This window comes from Schistocerca serialis, chromosome 1, assembly GCF_023864345.2.
Source record: "Schistocerca serialis cubense isolate TAMUIC-IGC-003099 chromosome 1, iqSchSeri2.2, whole genome shotgun sequence".
Lineage (NCBI taxonomy): Eukaryota > Metazoa > Arthropoda > Insecta > Orthoptera > Acrididae > Schistocerca > Schistocerca serialis.
This window is the reverse complement of record NC_064638.1, coordinates 26,901,521-26,924,418: the sequence shown is the minus strand read 5'-3', so window position 1 is coordinate 26,924,418 and position 22,898 is coordinate 26,901,521. Positions and strand designations below refer to the sequence as shown.

Genomic DNA, 22,898 nt, shown 5'->3' with positions numbered 1-22,898 from the left:
ATACTATGGAGATGTCTTTTAATGATACAGCAACTGGTCAATCATATTCTTGGCACTCTCATATTGTGCCCTCCCCTACCTACAGCTTCGTCCATGTGATAGTTGGAATGTAAGTCGGAACTGAGTGGAAGACAGGGAGCACTATATCCACCACATTCTGCATCCCATGGAGAAACAGGTTGAGCCAAGTTAATGCGGTAGGAGTGTGTTTTGACCACCCAGTGGAAAGAGGAACATCCTGTCGTAGCTGCGCCAACCGTGTACAAGGTGCAAGGCCAGCGCCAAACGAAGCTTTCTCCTGCAACCCGAAGTAGTAGATAACACTGTACGAGCAATTATGGTGGTGTTTCTTATCAGGAAAATTAGTAAGACTTCGCATCATAAGGGAACTGGAAGGGGGACGACGATTTTGCTACTGCTTTGCGGTGCATTTCAAAACTACATACAGGTACCGCAGTCCGAAGGAGTTCTGCGTCTCTTGGGGTGCATCCGTGTCTGTCAACTAAACATCCTCTCGCTGCTCGTTATTCTGTACCATCTAACAGAGAAAGTCCCAGACATGGCGTATTGTGGATCCGCATCCCAACATCGCTCCGGATATAATGCGCAGTGGATACACACTCCAACACTTAACTCAGGTCCAGTCTGGGTAATGGGAGCCATCCGCAACACATGCACAGACACAGACATACAGAAAACAGAGCAAATGCACATGGAAGCACCTGGAGCTAGAGAAACAGTCATTTTCAATCAACAGCAATAAGACGGCTGGAATAGAATATTTAACATGGATGAACACCAAATGTAGAGTAATAAACATATATACATCCGATCACGGGCGCAGGTGTGAACCCAGAGTTTGGCAACCTCATTGCTGATATTTATAAAGTCCTCTTAGCTAAAGTGTGTTCAATTACCAGGAACTGCAGTATACAATTACATAATGGAATGTGCGTTTGACCCTGTGCACGATTGTTTGTGTGTTTCGAACCCTAACAGGCAGTATTTATAATGTGCTTATCTGTACTCTCCACCAATCACAACCATGCAGTGTCAACTATCAGATACCTTACAGAACAGTTGCTGCGTGGTTTTTTAACAACATTACGCTGTCTATCTACTGAGGTAATAGTGATACAAGCAAGTGGAATGCTGTCTTTGATACGTTACTGAAAAAGAGAACCATCTCCCTCTAAACTGACATGGGTCTGCATTAAAGGATGACACACATAAAAAAAGTTTTGTATCACCATGTTTCAGAGAGTTCCGGAACCTGTACAGAAAATTGCAATACGGATCAACATAAACATCGTTTCCGCCCTTTTTATTGCTCATGAAAACCACACATTGCATGTTGTACCACCATACAGCGAGACCTTCAGAGGTGGTGGTCCAGATTGTTGTACACAACGGTATCTCTAATACGCAGTGCCACGTCCTCTTGCACTGATACACGCTTATATTCGTCGTGGCATGCCATCCACAAGTTCATCAAGGCACTGTTGGTCCAATCCTCAGGGGCCATTCGGTGCAGGCATGTTCGACTGGGTTCATGTCTGGAGAACATGCTGGCCACCCTGTTCGAGAGATGTCGTTGTCCTGAAGGATATCATTCACAAGATGTGTTCGATGAGGGCACGAGTTGTCGTCCATGAAGACAAATGCCTCGCCAATATGCTGCCGATATGGGTGCACTATCGGTCGGAGCATGGCATTCCCGTGTCGTACAGCCGTTACGGCGCCTTCTGTGACCACCAGCGCCGTGCGTCGGCCCCGCATAATGTCGTCCCGAAACAGCAGGGAACCTCCACCTTGCTGCACTCGCTGGCCAGTGTGTCTTAAGGCGTTAAGCCTGACCGAGTTGCCTTCAAACATGTCACCGACGATTGTTAGGTTGAAGGCATAGGCGACACTCATCGGTGAAGAGAACGTGATGGCAATACTGAGCGGTCCATTCGGCATGTTGTTGGGGCCAACTGTACCGCGCTGCATGGTGTCGTGGTTGCAAAGATGGATCTCGCCATGTACGTCGTGAGTGAAGTTGCGCATCACGCGCCCTATTGCGCACAGTTTGAGTCGTAACACGACGACCCGTGGCTGTACGAATAGCATTATTCAACAAGGTGGCGTCGCTGTCGGGGTTCCTCCGAGCCTTAATGCGTAGGTAGCGGTCATCCACTGCAGTAGTAGCCCTTGTGCGCCCTGAGCGAGGCATGACATCAACAATTCCTGTCTCTCTGTATCTCCTCCATGTCCGAACAACATCGCTTTGATTCACTCGGAGACGCCTGGACACTTCCCTTGGTGAGAGCCCTTCCTGGCACGAAGTAACAATGCGGACGCGACGAACCGCGGTATTGACCGTCTAGGCATGGTTGAACTACAGGCAACACGAGCCGTGTACCTCCTTCGTGGTGGAATTACTGCAACTGATCGGCTGACGGACCCCCTCCGTGTAATAGGCGCTGCTCATGCATGGTTATTTACATCTTTGGGGGGGGAGGGGGGGGGTTAGTGACATCTCTGAACAGTCAAAGGGACTGAGTCTGTGATACAATATCCAGAGTCAACGTATATACTCAGTAGTTCTGGGAACATGGTGCTGAAAACTTTTTTTGATGAGTGTAGAAAGTAGATGGAGTGATTGGTTGAGAGGGGTTGTAACGAGATATGATATAATGATAGAGTGACGATGTGTTCTGGAGAGAGGGAGATGTTGCTGCTGGTCATTTATCACGCATTTAACCATTTTCGTCCTTTATCCCTTGGGGTGCATCAGTTGTGTGGTATAGCTTGTGATCAACTCGTATACAATTGCGTGTTCTTTGTGTGACTTGGAGTGCTAACCACGGGCAATCGTTAACAGGAAACGTCTCCATATGAGTCGCCAGAGGACTTCCAATGCATGGGTGATGAATCATGTCCATCGATGGAAAACCTATTTCAACATCTTCCTTCAGATGAACTACGCGAAGTACTCCATGCCTCTGCCGCATTTGGGCATAAATCGAGTCTTCAGTTTCGTAACTACGATGATTCTAACTTAGTGACAGGAGTTTGTGAGGTACTGTGAGCCCTGTGTATACATTTGCTTGACCGTTGTGCTGTATACAGGATTAGTGCAGCATGGTGTGTAATTTCACATGTCAAACACTGGTGCTGTGCATTTGTCTGTTTCCTTTTAAGACCCATTTGCAGTTGCTGACGATCATTTAAAGGACTGATATGAGGATAGCATGATTTCTGTAATCGGATGTGAACAGTGGACGCTATACACCTCCAGACAGCTATATTGTGCGAGTATCACAAAGAGTCTATGGTTTTCTTTGGAGTAGAGGGACGTAATTTTATGATCTTAAAGTCTGTCATTGTAGTGAGTGGGATAGAAAAGTTCCAGAGTGGTCTATTGCACAGTTGATGGAAGTGAAATGCTTCCAACTCAGTCCATCTGCCATTCCATCATTTATAAACGAGACGTTTCTTCTTAACAATCTGTTATATCATCAGAACATTCTGATATCTACTATAGACCAATAAGCAATGCTAATCTCCTCGGCGTGCGTGTATCCGGAGACATCTTGTGCACCTGGATGGGTACTGTGAATATGATTGGTGCAGAACAGTCTTTGCTGAATAAGACTTATGGAGTCAGCTTGCTCTGTTCTTTCATGAGACGTGGAATGTAGCACATGTAGTATGCTTCTACTTCTGGTCAGCTGACAGAGGTACAGGGAGTGCTGGTCGAAGAGGATGTGGAGATATCTTTCAATCTCTGACATTGTTCTAAGAATGCAAAATGCTATGTGACTCAAATACACAAAGGGAAAGATGGACAATCGTAATTGTAAATTACGCATTATGATCAAAGTGCTAGAAATTTGTAGGTAACCAAACTGCAGTTGCAGGGTTGAATCCCGCCAAATATTCCAATCCTAGTAGCCGCCAATAGGAAGCAAGGAAATACTGTTCCACACAAAAAGTATCGATTTAATTAATTAGTCAATTAGTCTGATATAGTGATCGAATATATCCAAGTGATTCGCTGCTGGTGGTGCTGCTGGGGGGGGGGGGGCTGGGTTAGCAAGTATACCCTACTTTGTTCAGGACGGAGGTGGGGCTAGTGTGACACATGACAGATGCTACCTACTTCTTCCCAAATGCCTTTGTTCCATTCACTATAAGTTTACACAGCAGTGGAAATATGAGAGGAGGGATGTACCGACTACCAACGCCAGGTCTGCATAAGCGGCTAGGAGACCGGTGAGGGGGATGGAATGGAGGATGGCTGGATGGATGGGGGGGGGGGGGACGACATCTTTGTGTGTTGTATACGTTGGGTCACACAACACAAACAGGGAGCAACCACTTGAGAGAGAGATGGAGAGAGGGAGAACACGTGCTTCAACAGGAATTTCTCAGGCATCGAATATCCAAAGGTTGCCACGGTCGTTCGATGATTATTGCGACGTCCAGTGTGCGCGGCGCACGGGTTGGCCGGCGCGCGGTTTTTAGCAGTGTCATTATGGGCGGTGAGCTATGTTGACGGCGTTCCTTCTCCAATCGCAATAAAAAAAAGCGCCACAATTGTTTATTTATTACAGACTACCGTCTACAACCTCAAAATGTTTGAATAAACTATTCCCTGCACTGCAATCAATTTCCGCACCAATTCTTTAAATAAATAAATACATAAACTATATTTCAAACTGTGAATTGTATCCCGTAAATTGTTTAGATGAACAATATTCCATGCATTGCCTTGTCTATCAGAAATTGTTCAAACCATATTCTATACAGAACAATCGATTTCCCGTCGAATTCTTTAAGTAAATAAATAAACTAAATTCCACACATCGCCTTGTATCCAATAAATTGTTTGAATAAACAGTATTTCACAGACTGCCTTGTCCACCATAAATTCTCGAAACAGTATTCCATACACTGCAATCGATTGCCCGCCAAATATCCGGTGGAGTGCATCTTCTTCCCGCCAATTTCCAGGTCGGGGAGGGGAGGCGGAGTGCTGTTGGGTTTCGAAGAGGGGGAGGCGGTAATTACTTTGACGGTTTAATTAATTAGCCTACCAAATTGTTAGAGTTTGGTTGGGGGGGGGGGGGCTATTGGAGTAGGTGGGGCCCTCAGATTTGCTGGTATTGGCGAGGGTATCTCACAGAGAGGTGGGAGAGGAGGATGCGTCGGCAGAGGGATAGGCTTTCCCAGATGGACAGATTATCCCCAGGGGGTCGCAGAGCATTTAGCAGAATAATAGGTTAAGAGGAAGGGAAGGGGTTGCATAAATCAATCAGCAGTCAATTTAATTAATTTGCACATCGGTCTGACATCAAAAGTGGCGTGGAACAATAGGTTAAGGATCTGTGAATCAAAAGAGAACACAATGTTAATGGCTGACACGGAGCAGAAGAATAGGTTTGTCCTTAAAAAAAAATGCTTACCCCTGATGTAGGCAACCCGTACTAAGGTATTGTGTGCCACAACGCGGCTCCCCTTCCTGACGCATACGTGGCGAGGTGAGCTGGACACCCCGCAGCAGCTCTGGCCTGGCGTCAGATGGCCGGTGTAGTCGTCACGTGAACACGAGCTGCCAACTTTACCTCAGGTGAGGCACTGGCGACCGCGACAGGAACTGAGCCCCGCACGTATGGAGCTTCTCGTCTGCTTCGAGGGGACATTTTGTATCCCGCCTGGGAGGCGGCGCGTGGGTAAGGAACAGGAAAAGGTAAAACACGTCGGTACTGCTGTATGAATTTAAATCCCCTGTACTCGAGCAATAAGAATACATAACTTGAAATCAGGTGCGAAGCTGAAGCGAGGTGTCCTGGCTGGCTGCACCTGATGAAATGGGGAGAATCTGTAGCGATGCTCGTAGAAGCTGTCGTCGGTGTCTGTCGTGGTGCCAACCCAAGCAGTGGCATCGTAGCTGTCGATAGCACAGGACATGTTGCCAGGGTTGTTTCGACTATGCTGCGGGGTTTCGCCGGGAAGCCGTTACACATCCTCTGTACAATCGCAATTTCCTCGGAAACGATTTCCATACGTTTGAAGCCCTGAAGAACGACATTCGTGGCCGTCGATTTATTGCAGACGAAGAGGTACACGCCTGGATGCAATCGTCATTTTGCAGTCAAACGCAAACATTTTCGCACGAAGGCATTGACATTCTTGTCGCACTGTGAGGTAACTGTATTAGCAGTTACGGGGAGTACTTTTGAAATAATAAAGAATTTAGTTACTTTTTCCCCATCTGCCTCGTTTCTCATTTCTCTGCCCCCTATATTATCCCCGGTCCAGTTATGTTTCTTCTCCTAGTCTGTTGTTGTGGATCGTATTAATGTAACTTGTGCTTACTTCTTTCAGTTTAGTATCGAGGGAAGGGACTGTCAGCGTAACCCTTGCAGTTCTTTCCTAGAATGCAGGAAAATAAAATTATTTTTTTCGGGTTTGCCTGAAGCATGTAGCTACATTTACTGTATTTCCTATATGACTGGTGCTGCATACGATAAAATATTGTACGGAGAGAAAAAATTCCAAACAAACTGGAGATAGTAATGGAAATTTATCTTGACAGATAATGTCCTCGTATGAGGAGACAGGTCATTATTATAAAATCCGGCATGCATAAGATTCAGGGATATTTTCAAATGCTATCAAATAATCTGTAATAAGTAGCAAGAGAACAACAACGTTTCACTGCTATTGCAAGAATGCAGTGGAAAAACTAAGCTGCCCAAGCACTAACAACGTACAGTGCTATTTTGATAATATTCGTGAACTGTTACTTGCCCTCATTTAAGAAATCGCATTGAAAATATGAGGGAAGTGAAGGTTAAGAGAGTGTGGTGCACCATTCGTTGCTTCGAGTCATCTTCTGTTACACTGAGGTGACAAAAGCAGTGGGACAGCTCGTGACACAGTGTCGGGTGTTCTTTTGCCCGGCGTAGTGCGGCAGTTCGATGTGGCCTGGACTCTACAAGTGGCTGGGGTGTGCCGAAATGTTCAGGCGTGCTTGTGGAAGTGTTGCCAGTGCCCGACTTTGTGCGCGAACTGACCTCTAGATTATGTCCTATAAATGTACGACGGGATTCATTTTGCGTGATGTGGGTGGCTAAATCATTCACTGGAGTTCTCCAGAATATTCTTCAAACCAATCGCGAACACTTCTAGCCCTGTGAGATAGCGCGTTGTGATGCGTAAGAACTGCATCGTTGTTCGGGAACGTCAGGTCGACCAATGGCTGCAGACTGTCTCAGTTCGTTCAGCTGGACCAGAGCACTCAGTCCATTCCGCGTGGACACAGCCCACATCAGTCTGGAGCCGCCACCAGCTTGTGCAGCGCCTTGTTGACAACTTGGGTCCATCACATCGCGGGCTCTGGCCCATACTCGAACCCCGCCGTCACGTCTTACTACCAGTTGAAATCGGCACTCACCTGACTAGTCGGCTAGTGTCACGAGCCCATACGGTCACGAGCCCAGGGGACGCGCTGCAGGCGATGTCGTGCCCTTAGCAAAGGCATTCGCGTCGGTCGTCTGCCGCCATAGGCCATTAGCGCCAGATTTTGCCGCACTATCCTAACGGTTGCGCTTCGTCCACGAGACTCAGAGGGCCACAGACACGGGTTCCCAGGTAGATGCCGTGTTCCTTGACTTCCGCAAGGCGTTCGATACAGTTCCCCACAGTCGTTTAAGGAACAAAGTAAGAGCTTATGGACTATCAGACCAATTGTGTGATTGGATTGAAGCGTTCCTAGATAACAGAACGCAGCATGTCATTCTCAATGAAGTCTTCCGAAGTAAGAGTGATTTCAGGTGTGCCGCAGGGGAGTGTCATAGGACCGTTGCTATTCACAATATACATAAATGACCTTGTGGGTAACATCGGAAGTTCACTGAGGCTTTTTGCGGATGATGCTGTAGTATATCGAGAGGTTGTAACAATGGAAAATTGTACTGAAATGTAGGAGGATCTGCAGCGAATTGACGCATGGTACAGGGAATGGCAATTGAATCTCAATGTAGACAAGTGTAATGTGCTGCGAATACGTAGAAAGAAAGAGCCCTTATCGTTTAGCTACAAAATAGCAGGTCAGCAACTGGAAGCAGTTAATTCCATAAATTATTTGGGAGTAGCCATTTAGGAGTGATTTAAAATGGAATGATCATATAAAGTTGATCGTCGGTAAAGCAGATGCCAGACTGAGATTCATTGGAAGAATCCTAAGGAAATGCAATCCGAAAACAAAGGAAGTAGGTTACAGTACGCTTGTTCGCCCACTGCTTAAATACTGCTCAGCAGTGTGTGATCCGTAACAGATAGGGTTGATAGAAGAGATAGAGAAGATCCAACGGAGAGCAGCGCGCTTCGTTACAGGATCGTACAGTAATCGCGAAAGCGTTACGGAGATGATAAATAATCTCCAGTGGAAGACTCTGCAGGACAGACGCTCAGTAGCTCGGTACGGGCTTTTGTTGAAGTTTAGAGAACATACCTTCATCGAGGAGTCAAGCAGTATATTGCTCCCTCCTACGTATATCTCGTGAAGAGATCATGAGGATAAAATCAGAGAGATTAGAGCCCACACAGAGGCATCCTTCTTTCCACGAACAATACGAGACTGGAAAAGAAGGCAGAACCGATAGAGGTACTCAAGGTACCCTCCGCCACAGACTGTCAGGTGGCTTGCGGAGTATGGATGTAGATGTAGATATCCCACGTTGATTTCTGCGATTATTTCGCGCATTGTTGCTTGTCTGTTAGCATTGACGCCGGCCGCAGTGGCCATGCGGCTCTAGGCGCTACAGTCTGGAACCGCGCGGCCGCTACGGTCGCAGGTTCGAATCCTGCCTCGGGCATGGATGTGTGTGATGTCGTTAGGTTTAGGTAGTTCAAAGTTCTACGGGACTGATGACCAAAGAAGCTAAGTCCCATAGTGCTCAGAGCCATTTGAACCATTTGTTAGCATTGACAACTCTACGCAAACGCCTCTGCTGGCGGTCGTTAAATGGAGGCCGTCGGCCACTGCGTCGTCCGTGGTGAGAAGTGTGTCTGAAATGTGCTATTCTCGGCACACTCTTGGAAATGGCTCTGAGTGCTATGGGACTTAGAACTACTTAAACCTAACTAACCTAAGGACATCACACACATCCATGCCCGAGGCACGATTCGAACCTCCGACTGTAGCAGCAGTGTGGTTCCGGACTGAAGCGCTTAGAACCGCTCGGCCACAGCGGCCGGCGGCACACTCTTGACTCTGTGGATGTCGGAATGTTGAATTCCGTGGCGATTTCCGAAATGGAATGTCCCGTGCTTCGAACTCCGACTGCTATTTCGCGTACAGAGTCTGTTAATTGCCGTAGTGCGACCATAACCAAATCGGAAACTTTTTCGCACGGATCTCCTTATTACAAATGACAGCTGCGCCAATGCACTGCCCTTTTATACCTGGTGGACGTGATACTAGCGCTGTCTGTATATGTGCACATCGCTATAGCACGAGACTTGTCACCTCAGGCTAGGCGCAAATTGAGACGCGTGTAGCGCGTGTGACGTTGACACGGCACTATAGCGCGACACGCACGTGCCGCACGAGTCGCGCGGGTGCAGCGCACATTGCGACGCGTACACCAAACTTCGCACGCGCCGACTGGCGACGCTCTGCGCTGACAGAACCGAAGCGCGCGCGCGCAACCTGTAATCTTCCTCAAACCATTTTACAGAAACTATTCACTGAAAATATTTGATTTTTGCCTTACTCGTAGCGTTATATGTCAGCTTCGTGGCGAAGTGCCCATGATCTCGCTAATGACCAGTCTTATTGTGATGTACACAATTTACTAAGACACTACGCAAAACTCAAAAAGTTTTTAACGAAAATTAGGGGTCGCTGTGATTTTGCGTTTGGTGCGTATTACACCATATGTCGCTCCGTATGAAATTTAGCTAACATGTTGAATTTCTGTTTACACTTGGGAGGAGGTCTCTATCTGCCTCCGATCTAGAGAAAATGGATCCCATGTAGCTCACTTCCGATCTCACGCCCGCGAGAATGAAATACTCGGAACCTCTCTCATATCTCCTAAACCGCTAGAGACATCGAAACGAAAGTTTGGCAAATGATAGCACACAAGCAGGAGAGTGTTTTCCCAATTCTTAAACACACGGAACTTTCTTATCTATGGCGATATATCAGTACATATACTTCCCTTTTTACTTACTCCACTCCAGTGACTGTAATTTTTTGAGAGTTATCGACAGCTAGCGAAACAAGAGCTTCCTAGTATGAAAATAAACATGAAATTTCTTCTTTCATGTTACTGCAAACTGACTCTATGAGGTTTTTCGTAAGCTATTGAGCTCTGTGATCGCCAATTACTTGTTTAATGAAGCACTCCGTTTCGGAATTCTGGCTCAATAGCTGCTGTGAGATGAGTTTGGCAAATTACACTGCGACAAAGGAAGTACAATTAAACCAGTCACCAAGGGTAATGTGGCCGTTCCTCACAAACAGTGATGCTTCTTCGAATGAGAAAAGGTTAACAACTCACACAAAAATAGATTGCCAATTCTGTTGGTGGAATCCCCGTAACCCATCGTATTTTTAACACTGAGCGACTGTAATGAAAACTTACCAAAGGATTTTATTCCTTCTCTTGATATGAGCAGTATTAAGATAATGACGAGCGTTCCTTCAGGCGGAATTGTAGGCACATGCCAGATACTTGTTACTCACCTACGGCTTGCCAAACTGACAATGTGTGATCGCGAATAAAATAGTTGTTATTGAGAAAAATAAACAATTGATCTGGTGAGTGTATTGTCAGCAGCGGAGGATAATGCGCGCGACAGGAATGCACAAGCTAGCCATGTGTGCTTTGTGAGTTGGAGTTCGAAAACATTGTCGTGAAAGTAGATCTGCCTTTGTCAGCAGTACATTTCATGAAATTAAATATATCTAATCATAACACTCTTTTAGGATATTCCTACTTTCGTAATAATACCGACCATTTTCTTCATTTGTGTAGCCAGTTTTATAATTAGATTATTAATGCTGATAGTTGTTGCATGCAACAATTGAAATGTTTTTTCTCATCACGGCGAACCAATTAAAACATTGTTATTTGTGACTGCTTTTCGACTATTTCTAGCTTGCAGTGGAAGTGTGATGAAGTACAGTGTGTCGTATTACATTATTACATCTATATCCAAGAAATCACAGTGCGACTTCTATACTTCAGATCTTGGACGGTTTTTACGAGGAGCACAAAGGGATCACACCTGAGGAGATTATCCCTTTCTAAATTTTTGTATCAGATCGTACAGATACACCAGCCTACTAGCCAGCGAGAAGATAACCTTGTTTTACTTTCCTGCCTTGCTTCTTAATCACATGATTTTATAATATTCCTTGCTTCCTTATTCACTACCCTCTGTCCCTTTTTGCGATCTGAAAACATCGCTGAGGTATATGATAAAATTCTACCTGAAGATTGCATTTTTCTTGACAGAAGAAAAACAAAACAAAACAAAACTATACAGATATAAATAACAGAGAAGTATAACGTGCTAACGAAGAAAGTTGGAGCTTTTAAATGGCGAAAAACGAAACAGTACCCAGATGCAATAAAATTTAGTACACAGTAAGGCAAAATTTATTATATGGGGGCAATACTACCACTGCTCATATGCACCGTTCTGATGTGAGCCATATGGCCGGGCTACTTTTCCGCTGCCCGCCTCAAATTTCCCACGGTGCTAGTGAAGCACGCGCGACGCGCGGCGCGAGAAAACAGTGCCTCAACCACAACGCCGCGCCACCTGGCGCAGGCGCGCGTCGCGTCCCAGTCGCGTCGCGTCGCAGTTTGCGCGGTCCCGTTTGAACCTGCGAAGTCACAAAAATGCGCGCTGCGCTGCGTCGCGCCACACGCGCTACACGCGTCTCAATTCGCGCCTAGCAGTGTACTCTGTCGCGACAGCCGCGCTCACCGCCTCTTAGGTGCTGGGCAACAGACTGCTGTAGTATAACGGGCGCTGCCTCCGCCTTTGCAGACCTGGGCCTGGTGCTGGGCTGCAAGATCTACGTGCGCGAGCTGGCGCGCGCCAACCGGGCGGGGGCCGGCGGCGCGGAGGCGCAGCTGCAGGAGGGCGACGTGCTGCTCAAGATCAACAACCACAGCACGGACGGCATGACGCTCAAGGAGGCGCGCAAGCTCATCGACGCCAGCAAGGACAAGCTGAGCCTGGTGGTGCGCCGCGAGCCGCGCGCCGCCGCCGCCGCCTCCGCCGGACCCGGCGCCGCCCCCGCCGCCTGCTTCGACCACGCCGCCCTCACCAAAGGTCAGCTTTTTTTCTGTTTTTATGCTATCGAAGACTTTTACAAATAGCTGGTCAATGGCACATCGATTCTCCACAAATTCCATTTCTTTCATCAATAACCTCTCTTAAATACACTGTGTGATCAAAAGTATATGGACACCTGGCTGTAAATGACTTACAATTTCGTAGCGCCCTGTATCAGTAATGCTGGAATTCAGTATGGTGATGGCCCACCCTTGGCCTTGATGACAGCTTCCACTCTCGCAGGCATACGTTCAATCAGGTGCTTGAAGGTTTCGTGAGGAATGGGATTCTTCACGCAGTGCTGCGCTGAGGACAAGTATCGACGTCGGTAAGGCCTGGCACGAAGTCGGCGCTCCAAAACATCCCAGACGTGCTCTATAGGATTCAGGTCAGGACTCTGTGCAGGCCAGTCATTACACGGATGTTGTTGTTGTGTTACCACTCCGCTGCAGACCCGCACACCGTGCATTATGAACAGGTGCTCGATCGTGTTGAAAGATGCAGTCTCCATCCCCCACTTAAAACGAGGGAAGCAAGAAGGTGCTTAAAACATCAGTGTAGGTCTGTGCAGCGATAGCGCCACGCAAAACAACAAGAGGTGGAAGTCTCCTACATGAAAAACACGACCACACCATAACACCACGAATTGTACTGTTCGCACTACACATGCTGCAACGGCCTTGCCGCAGTGGATACACCGGTTCCCATCAGATCACCGAAGTTAAGCGCTGTTGCGCGTGGCCGGCATTTGGACGGGTGACCATCGGAGCCTCCATGCGCTCTTGCCACTTTTCGGGGTGCACTCAGCCTCGTGATGCCAATTGAGGAGCTACTCGACCGAATAGTAGCGGCTCCGATCAAAGAAAACTATCACAACGACCGGGAGAGCGGTGTGCTGACCACACGCCCCTCCTATCCACATCCTCACCTAAGGATGACACGGCGGTCGGATGGTCCCGATGGGCCACTTATGGCCTGAAGACGGAGTGCTTTACTACATATGCTGGCAGATGACATTCACCGGGCATTCGCCATACCCACACCCTGTCACCGGATCGCCACATTGTGTACCGTGATTCGTCACTCCACGCAACATTTTTCCAATGTTCAGTCGTCCAACGTTTACGCTCCTAACACCAAGCGAAGCGTCCTTTGGCATTTACCGGCGTGATGTGTGGCTTATGAGCAGCCGCTCGACCATAAAATCCAAGTTTTCTCACCTCCCGCCTAACTGTCATAATACTTGCAGTGGATCCTGATGCACTTTGGAATTCCTGTGTGATGGTCTGGATAGATGTCTGCCTATTACACATTACGACCCTCTTCAACTGTCAGCGGTCTTTGTCAGTCAACAGACGAGGTCGGCCTGTACGCTTTTGTGCTGTACGTGTCCCTTCACGTTTCCACTTCACTATCACATCGGAAACAGTGGAGCTAGGGATGTTTAGGAGTGTGGAAATCTCGCGTACAGACGTATGACACAAGTGACACCCAATCACGTGATCACGTTCGAAGTCCGTGAGTTCCGCGGAGCGCCCCATTCTGCTCTCTCATGATGTCTAATGACTACTGAGGTTGCTGATGTAGAGTACCTGGCAGTAGGTGGCAGCACAATGGACCTAATATGAAAAACTTATGTTTTTGGGGATGTCCGGATACTTTTGACCATATAGTGTGTGGTTAGAACCTTATCCAGAAAAGTGTTGCAGAAGATTTATAGGCTGTGCTAATTATTGAGATACGTCTGTAATTCCTGCATTCTTGTTCATTGCCTTGTTATTAACTGGTACTATTACCGCTTCTTTCCACTCAGCCGGCACTTGCCCCTCGTTCCAACTGCTGGCCACGAGTTTGTCTATTTGTCTCGCACGTGCATCTCCTCCGTTTAGTAGGTGAGTTGCTACTCCAACTCTCCCAGGAACTTGGTAGCTTTTTAATATTTTGATTGCGTCGACTGTCTCTTTCATTGTCGGCTCTGGAACTACAATCTGATGTTTATGGCTTGCTCGATTTCTAAACTTCCATCTTCAACATTTATAGTCCTCCAAATATTCCTTCCAAATTTCCATATGTTCTCTTCAAAACCATATTTCCATTTTTATCTTTAATGTCGTACATTCATCGTATATATCCTTTTATGAGAAACCCTACCTGACCTGTAAAAATCACTTGTCCCTGCAGTTTTATCCGCTTCTGATCTTTTAATTACACTCTTCGTATGTTCTCCCTTTTCCGTCCGAGAAGACTTTTGAATTCACTAATAGCACATTCATATGCTTCCTTGTATCCAGTGGCCCTAAACGTGGAAGTTGTCTTGCATCGTTCCAAACTCAAATCTCATTTGTAGCTTAGTGGCAAATACCCGTGCCATGTCGCTATCTTTCAATTTGTTTACCTGCATATTCCATTCTTTTTACGCACTTTACTACCGTTGGCCTTTGTAGTCCACGCCTGACGGGCCACTTGCACGTTTGCAGCTGATATAAGGCTACAGATAACCCGTCTGCATTGCTCAAGGTGGATGACAGGAGGCGAGCACGTCCTGGGTTATTTAACATCGAGCCTCTGGAATATTCTGCCAGGGTTCATCTCAATCTCCCGTTATTGCCATTTTAGAACTGTGACTGCAAGATGAACAGCATTATAAATATTGAGGAGATGTCATCTGATGGTCTGTTAAAGAACTGGGTACTCACTGCAAAGACGAGCCCAATATTCACTCCAAACATGACGACGACTGTGGACATACACCTCCTTCAACAGGTACGGCGTACAACAAACTGTAACATGTACACTACCGGCCATTAAAATTGCTACACCAGGAAGATGACGTGCTACAGACGCGAGATTTAACCGACAGGAAGAAGATGCTGTGATATGCAAATGATTTGCTTTTCAGAGCATTCACACAAGGTTGGCGCCGGTGGCAACACCTACAACGTGCTGACATGAGGAAAGTTACCAACCGACTTCTCATACACAAACAGCAGGTGACCGGCGTTGCCTGGTGAAGTGTTGTTGTGATGCCTCGTGTAAGGAGGAGAAATGCGTACCATCACGTTTCCGACTTTGATAAAGGTCGGATTGTAGCCTATCGCGACTGCGGTTTATCATATCGCGAGATTGCTGCTCGCGTTGCTCAAGATCCAATGACTGTTAGCAGAATATGGAATCTGTGGCTTCAAGAGGGTAATAGGGAACGCCGTGCTGGATCCCAACGGCCTTGTATTACTAGCAGTCGAGATGACAGACATCTTATCTGCATGGCTGTAACGGATCGTGCAGCCACGTCTCGATCCCTGAGTCAACAGAGGGGGACGTTTGCAAGACAACAACCCATCTGCACGAACACTTCGACGACGTTTGCAGCAGCACGGACTATCAGCTCGGAGACCGTGGCTGCGGTTACCCGTGACGCTGCATCACAGACAGGCGCGCCTGCGATGGTGTACTCAACGGCGAACCTGGGTGCACGAATGGCAAAACGTCATTTTTTCGGATGAATCCAGGTTCTGTTTACAGCATCATGATGGTCGCGTCCGTGTTTGGCGACATCGCGGTGAACGTACGGTGGAAGCGTGTATGCATCAGGGCCATACTGGCGTATCACCCGGCGTGATGGTATGGGGTGCCACTGGTTACACGTCTCGGTCACCTCTTGTTCGCATTGACTGCCCTCTGAACAGTGGACGTTACATTTCAGATGTGTTACGACCCGTGGCTCTACCCTTCATTCGATCCCTGCGAAGCCCTACATTTCAGCAGGATAATGCACGACCACATGTTGCAGGTCCTGCACGGGCCTTTCTGGATACAGAAAATGTTCGACTGCTGCCCTGCCAGCACATTCTCCAGATCTCTCACCAATTGAAAACGTCTGGTCAATGGTGGCCGAGCAACTGGCTCGTCACAATACGCCAGTCACTACTCTTGATGAACTGTAATATCGTGTTGAAGCTGCATTGGCAGCTGTACCTGTACACGCCATCCAAGCTCTGTTTGACTCAGTGCCCAGGCGTATCAAGGCCGTTATTACCGCCAGAGGTGGTTGTTCTGGGTACTGATTTCTCAGGATCTATGCACCCAAATTTCGTGAATATGTAATCACATGTCAGTTCTAGTATAATATATTTGTCCAATGAATACCCGTTTATCATCTACATTTCTTCTTGGTGTAGCAATTTTAATGGCCAGTAGTGTAATATGCCGATACAGTGTTGTACTTCTCGTTAAGGTAGGGCTCGGGTCACATTTGAGCTCAATTAGAGATCTGGCCCTGGGAGCTCCGCCTCTCATGAGCGTGCGCTCCACCCTGCCGAGTGGGCGACACGCCGTAACAGCTGTCCTGCAAAGTACGCCAGAGAGCGGAACATAGCAGCGGAGGTACTGGCCGAAGTAAACATGTGAGGGCGGGTCTCGGGTCTGAGCCATGCTGCACGCGACCACGACAGGGAGAGGTCCCAGGTTCGAATCGTAGGCCACGCGCCGTGTTAGTCTGCCAGGAAGTTTCATATTTCCACTGCACAGGACAGCGCCGACTCGTATCCACACATTCGCGGTAATCTCGCAGATAGTTTGCCTGCGGGCCCGAGCCTCCCGCTCTTCCTTCGCTTCTGTTACCACACCCTCTCAGGCGTCCCTGTCTTGGCTCCTGACTGGGTTACGCGCTGTACACTATGTACGGACAAAACTGTTCTTTTCAGAGACTGGATCAGGACTGGTCACTCACTGGAATGAACTAGTTCTTTTTCGTGAGTCACCACTCACCATTCACTCACAAAAATAAGTAAAAGAAATTTAATTCAGGTCACTAAACCTGAATTTTATCTGTTTTGGTCCTATTTTGAAAGAACATATGAAGAGGAGCAATAATTTTGTGTTAGGTCCACAGTAATTTTCAGATACAAAAATTTTAAATTTGGTCTGCTGCTAAAGTTATAAATGTTACAACAAAATCCTAAATTTTTCTATCAAGTGAAAAAATTTTTTGAATGAAGACTGATTCTTGTTATATTTTGGTATTTTTATAGGAAAAAACACAATATAAGAATTATCATTACTGTAGTTGAAGTGTACCTGCAGTTATCACTTACAGTCAGTTCCTTTATGGGAACATTTCCATAAAGTAAAAATTAATCAGTATTGTTATTTATAAATAAAATTGGACCCATTTTAGATGATGCGAGTCTCTTTCTCTTCTCAGTGCATATTTGTCCTGCTTTTGAAAATATTCTTTCACAGGCCACTCATGTTGTTGTGATACATAATGCAGTTGATGCAGCGCCGGCCACAGCAATTTTCATGTTTCCCACCAGTGTAAGGGATTGCTGTTTCTAGGCAAATTTCCTTCTACTAAATATTTCTCCAGTTCGATAACTGCCGCACTTTCTGTCGTGAATTGCTTTTACTTGACTAATAGTTTCATTGAACTCATTGAACAATACAACAGTGCTTGCTTGTGTATCAGCTTCAGGCAGGGCTCTTCCACCACTTATCATTTTTGAGGGAGTGCACCTATGGAGCTCCTGGAAGGCAGCATGTGATTTATCTGGCACATTTTATTCAACTGCTGTTAATGGTTTCATGACGTCATCAGTCTTTTCGAGCTACTTCAGTCACTTCTGTGACACTGTGAAAGAGAGACGTTTACTTCTACTGTTGGATGGTCACCTTAGTCATTTAGATCCCACAGTAATTGAAAAAGCAAGGAATGAGAGAATTGCAATCGTGAAGCTGCCGCCACATACAACTGACCAGCTGTGTGGATCTTGTGTGTAAAGTATGGCCAGATGCTTTGAAACCTAAATACATAATATCAGGCTTCAAGAACACAGGAATCTGCCCCTATGACAGGTCACGGTATCCTGTTCATCGACTGGATCCTGTAAAATTACACAAAACTTACATGAAAAAATCCACAAATATCAGTGAGCCAAACCTCAGAATTTTGGAAGAGAACACCCAGTTGTCTTGCTCTGATGGCGGCGACTTTAAAGCTAGTGGTTCTGAAAAAATTATTGTAGCCCCTGTTTTCAGCAGTGAATCATCAGCAAGTTTTGAAAATTTACTCTTTCAGAGAATAAAAAAAAAAAAAAACGACAACTGAGAAACCTGTGACCAAGCATAGTCGCATCAACCCAATGCCACAAGTACCGTATTTACTCGAATCTAAGTCGCACCTGAAAAGTGAGACTCGAAATCAAGGAAAAAAATTTTTCCCTAATCTAAGCCGCACCCGAAATTTGAGACTCGAAATTCAAGAGGGAGAGAAAAGTTTTAGGCCTCACCTCCAAATCGAAACAAAGTTGGTCCATTATAATACGAGACACAATTTAGGTCGAATGAATGACGATACAGCTACAGTAGTTTTCGTTCGAGTCATAAGCTTAGCAGTTAAGCTTTACCAGGTAGCCATTGCTATGCGTCAGGCGCTCCGTTCGTATTTATATGGGTACCCTTCCTTTTTCACGTGCTTCGTCCGGTTTGAATCGATTGCTTATTTTTCTTTGATCTGGTAAGTGCCGATCTCTTTGTTATAGGTGTTTACGTCACTCTAAGCTGAAAATGCATTATTGTACTGTGCCATGCATTGTTTGTCGCATTCTGATAATGTGTGTTTACGACCTGTCGCCGCTCGCGGCATGTCTTGCTTGTTGTGTGCGCGCTACCGCCGCTTACAATAAAGAGAGAGAGGAATTGTCTCATTAGCGAAACAATGGCAAGATACTGCTATTTGTTGTTACTTACACTGCTGCTTTCTTTAATAATGATCAACGAGAACCAAATAATAGACTGCGTATGATAGAAGATGTTCTGAACGAGAGTTTAGCTAAAATTTTTCTCCGATTGAAAGTCTTTGCAGACGCCTCTTTTGTACATTACATTCTGCACAGAAATTAGTCATCTTAGATTTAAAAATCTAGTCAATTGCCGTGCTTCATTTCTGGCTGTATCACTATTGGGCATAAGAATAATACGAATATAAACATGACATGATATGTGTATTCTTCCGCGTTTGCTGTTGTCTCACACTAGTTTCGTAGTTTATTAGGCAGACAGGGTTTAAATGAAATAGCAGCAAACACGAAAGAATACATGGCAAAATGTTTATATTCGTATTATTCTTATGGCGAAGAGAATACTGCATGTGATTCACAATCATAAAAAGTTCCTATTAGCAGCCATCCCTTCTCACAGGTAGGAAAAAATTCAGAACGTAGAGTTGGCCATATTGTCAAACATCCCAAACAGTCTTGCCAGTCGGATTTTCGCAATACATTGAAATGCTGCTACATTTGAAGATGAACAATACGGAATTTGTATTTACTTCGTTGGATAATGTATGAAAATACAGTGGTCGAAACTCGGGGCGACGAAAAAAGCTCGTCTTCCACCTTATTTTTAAAAATTATTTACTGACGCAGAGGTTTTGACGCCAGTATTTATCTTTGTGCCAGCAAAGCATGCCTGTGTAGCCCTACATATATTCGAAGGCAGAAGTTAGTTGTGGCGGCACCAACCAACATTTTCCAGAACTAGCGCTTACTTTGCACTCGATTCTAAGCCGCAGGCTGTTTTTTGGATTGCAAAAACCGGAAAAAAAGTGCAGCTTAGATTCGAGTAAATACGGTAATAACTTCAGAAGAATACAGGAAACTCATTGCTGAATAAGATAAGCCTCCAAACAACAAAGGATTAGGAAACTTCCTGGCAGATTAAAACTGTGTGCAGGAGAGATTCTGTAAAGTTTGGAAGGTAAGAGATGAGATACTGGCAGAAGTGAAGCTGTGAGGACGGGGCGTGAGTCGTGCTTGGGTAGCTCAGTTAGTAGAGCACTTGCCCAAAAAAGGCAAAGGTCCCGAGTTCGAGTCTCGGTCCGGCACACAGTTTTAATCCACCAGGAAGTTTTATATCAGCGCACAGTCTGCTGCAGAGTGAAAATCTCATTCTGGAAACAAAGGATTAGGCCTAAGCCAAAAGCAGAAGACTAGAAAAGTTATGCCTACAGCCAAAACTACTGCAAATGCACAAAAGAGTAGGCCTAAGGATACTGGTTCAGATTCCGACATCTCTTTGAAGAGTGATGACAACCTTGGTTATGTCGATCTGTTAAAAGAATCCACACCAGATCCTGTTGTAATGACTAATCCAGCACATGTAGCTGAAGGAGATTATATTTTGCATAAATTTCAAGGAGGGAGGAGAAATTCTTACAGTTATAGGTATGTGTGCACCATTCAAAAAATATTAGAAAATGATCTTGAAGTAATGGCTCTAGAGTCTGTAGACAAGGACAAAAAAAAGTTTTTAAATTAAATGAAAAAGACATTTCTGTGATTATTAAGAGTGATGTGATAGGGAAATTGCCAATTCCTCATGTTGCTGCTGGTTTTGGAAATGTCAGATGAGGAATCTGTTTTGTGTTTAATGGTCCTGTTGGTGTTCATGAAAAAAAAAATAAGACAGTGGTTCTCTTTTGTGCATTTGTTATTTTTGCATCAGTGTCAATATATGAAGTATAATTGTAAACAGTTTCTACTCATTGTAGCTTAACTTAATAATGTTGAAAATAGAAGAAACAAATAAAGAAGTTTTTGTAGTTGAACCGGCGTTTATTTCATGCCATAAATATTCTTAAAAAATCTGTGAAAGAAAACTCCCAGTTACACATAAGTATCATTTTTTGTGTGCTCTATCTCATTTTTAAGACCTCAGTCTCCTATCTTCATTGTACTTAGGAATATCTCATGTGCATCATATTTTGAACCAGTCGTTTCATATTTAAGATTTTCAGTCCAAAAAAATGATACAGTGTTTTATTTATTTTTTGTTTAGATTTGTAGCTCTAAAGAATTAAACACAGTGCCATTTTAAAGCAGCTAACATTGTCTTTCATATACATTTTTTTCCTTTTGGGTACTCTTTTTCTTTAAAAAATGAAAACACATTTTGTATCATATTTAGGACACCGTACCCGACTATAAATGTAAGAATTTCTGGTATATAAAACATTAGGCTGCACAGAACGGGGGTGGGGGAAGACTAAATGCTGGCAGAGAAGAACTACACATCAGCAAGCAGTGGAAGTGAAGCGTTCTGTGGTGTGTCGATGTGTATCGAGTGTCTCAGCCGCAACACTGCCTCTAATCGAGTGCAGTGGCAGCAGGCTGGTGAACCTGTAAACTGTGCAGTCAGCCCATCTCTCTACCCAGTGTCATGTTGAGCAGATATGACCTACTTTAGCAGAATGTGATCGTGCTGTGTTTCTTGATTGAGTAGCGAAAATAAAAGAAGGGCTGTGAAGAAGGTAAAAAAAAAACAGAAACAATAGATGTTGAAAGAAGTTTGAGATCTAAACAGGCTGCTAATAGAGTAACTCTTGAGGGTTTCCATTATGTTGATTTAATTTTTGTTTCTCCTATTTTTATCTGCTGGATTTAAAGGGGTGGGATGAAAAATTGTCGATGTAAAAAATATCTGTGTATATAAAATTAAATGCATGTGTACTTGTGTGTGTGTGTGTGTGTGTGTGTGTGTGTGTGTGTGTGTGTGTGTGTGTGTGTGTGTGAGAGAGAGAGAGAGAGAGAGAGAGAGAGAGAGTGATCTGCCTCTCTGTGCCAAGAACTTTGTGCCACTGGAGCAGCATTATTGCTACATCATACTGAAATATGTGAATGCCAGGACAGAAGCTGTGCTGGTGCACACGTGTTTTATTACATATGATGAAGCATGCATCTTAGCTAGAACCTCTGAAAGAGTAGCGTTAATTTGGTTGTTTGAGTTGTGAAATGTAAAATAAAAAGGGAAGTAACAGTGTGAAGAAGCCCAGTGTCATAATTTTGTCACAGGAACATATATCCATGGGAAATATACAAAATAATAACCATTGTCAGTCTCCCAGTGATTTCACTGACATAAAATCTGCTTAAACTGTCACTTGTTCTGAGTGTTGGCAACTGAGACCTGTTTCTCATTTCCAGAGTCTCACAGCAGTGGAAACTACCTCGACGGCCTGAGCGGTCCGAACTACTCGTCGCAGAACCTGTACGTGCAGCCCCCCACACGCCACCATCACCACCACCAGCAGCAGCCACCTCCAGCACCGCCCCATCAGCCCGGCTCAGTGGAGGACAAGAGCAACCTGCTGCCACGCGGTCGGTCACGGGGACCACTGCTCGACGTCTCGCTCAGCCAGCTGGACAGGCCGGCCACCCCTGTGGGGGCGTCGACAGGGGCGGGGGTGGCCGGAGTAGAAGGCAGTGGCAGCCACGGCCGGAGCCGCAGCGGGCTAGACGAGCCTCCACCCCCGCAACCGCCACTGCCGCACGACCTCCTCGGACCTCCCCGTCCGCCACCTCCACGTCCTGAAGGTGGGTTCTCCCCATTTCTAGATTTGTAATAAATTTGTGATGTGTTAAACATTGTTTCTGCATACATGATATGTTTCAGAATATTTTCAGTGAAAATATTACTTTTCCAGTCTCTTTTGTGCACACTTTGGAGTTTCGAATAGTATGAACTTTCTTCTGTCCACACACAATATT

The 22,898-nt window shown here is 45.6% G+C and overlaps 1 protein-coding gene across 6 annotated transcripts in view; it reads left to right on the top strand.

The window, feature by feature from the left end:
- The window catches only part of LOC126461015 (tight junction protein ZO-1), a 724,130-nt gene that overhangs the window by 409,111 nt on the left and 292,121 nt on the right, over positions 1 to 22,898 (top strand). For all 6 annotated transcript variants that reach the window (XM_050095967.1, XM_050095964.1, XM_050095966.1 and 3 more), the window contains exons 4-5: positions 12,064 to 12,351; positions 22,335 to 22,724. In XM_050095967.1, the coding sequence (XP_049951924.1) occupies positions 12,064 to 12,351; positions 22,335 to 22,724 (678 nt within the window). The remainder of the gene's footprint in view (positions 1 to 12,063; positions 12,352 to 22,334; positions 22,725 to 22,898) is intronic.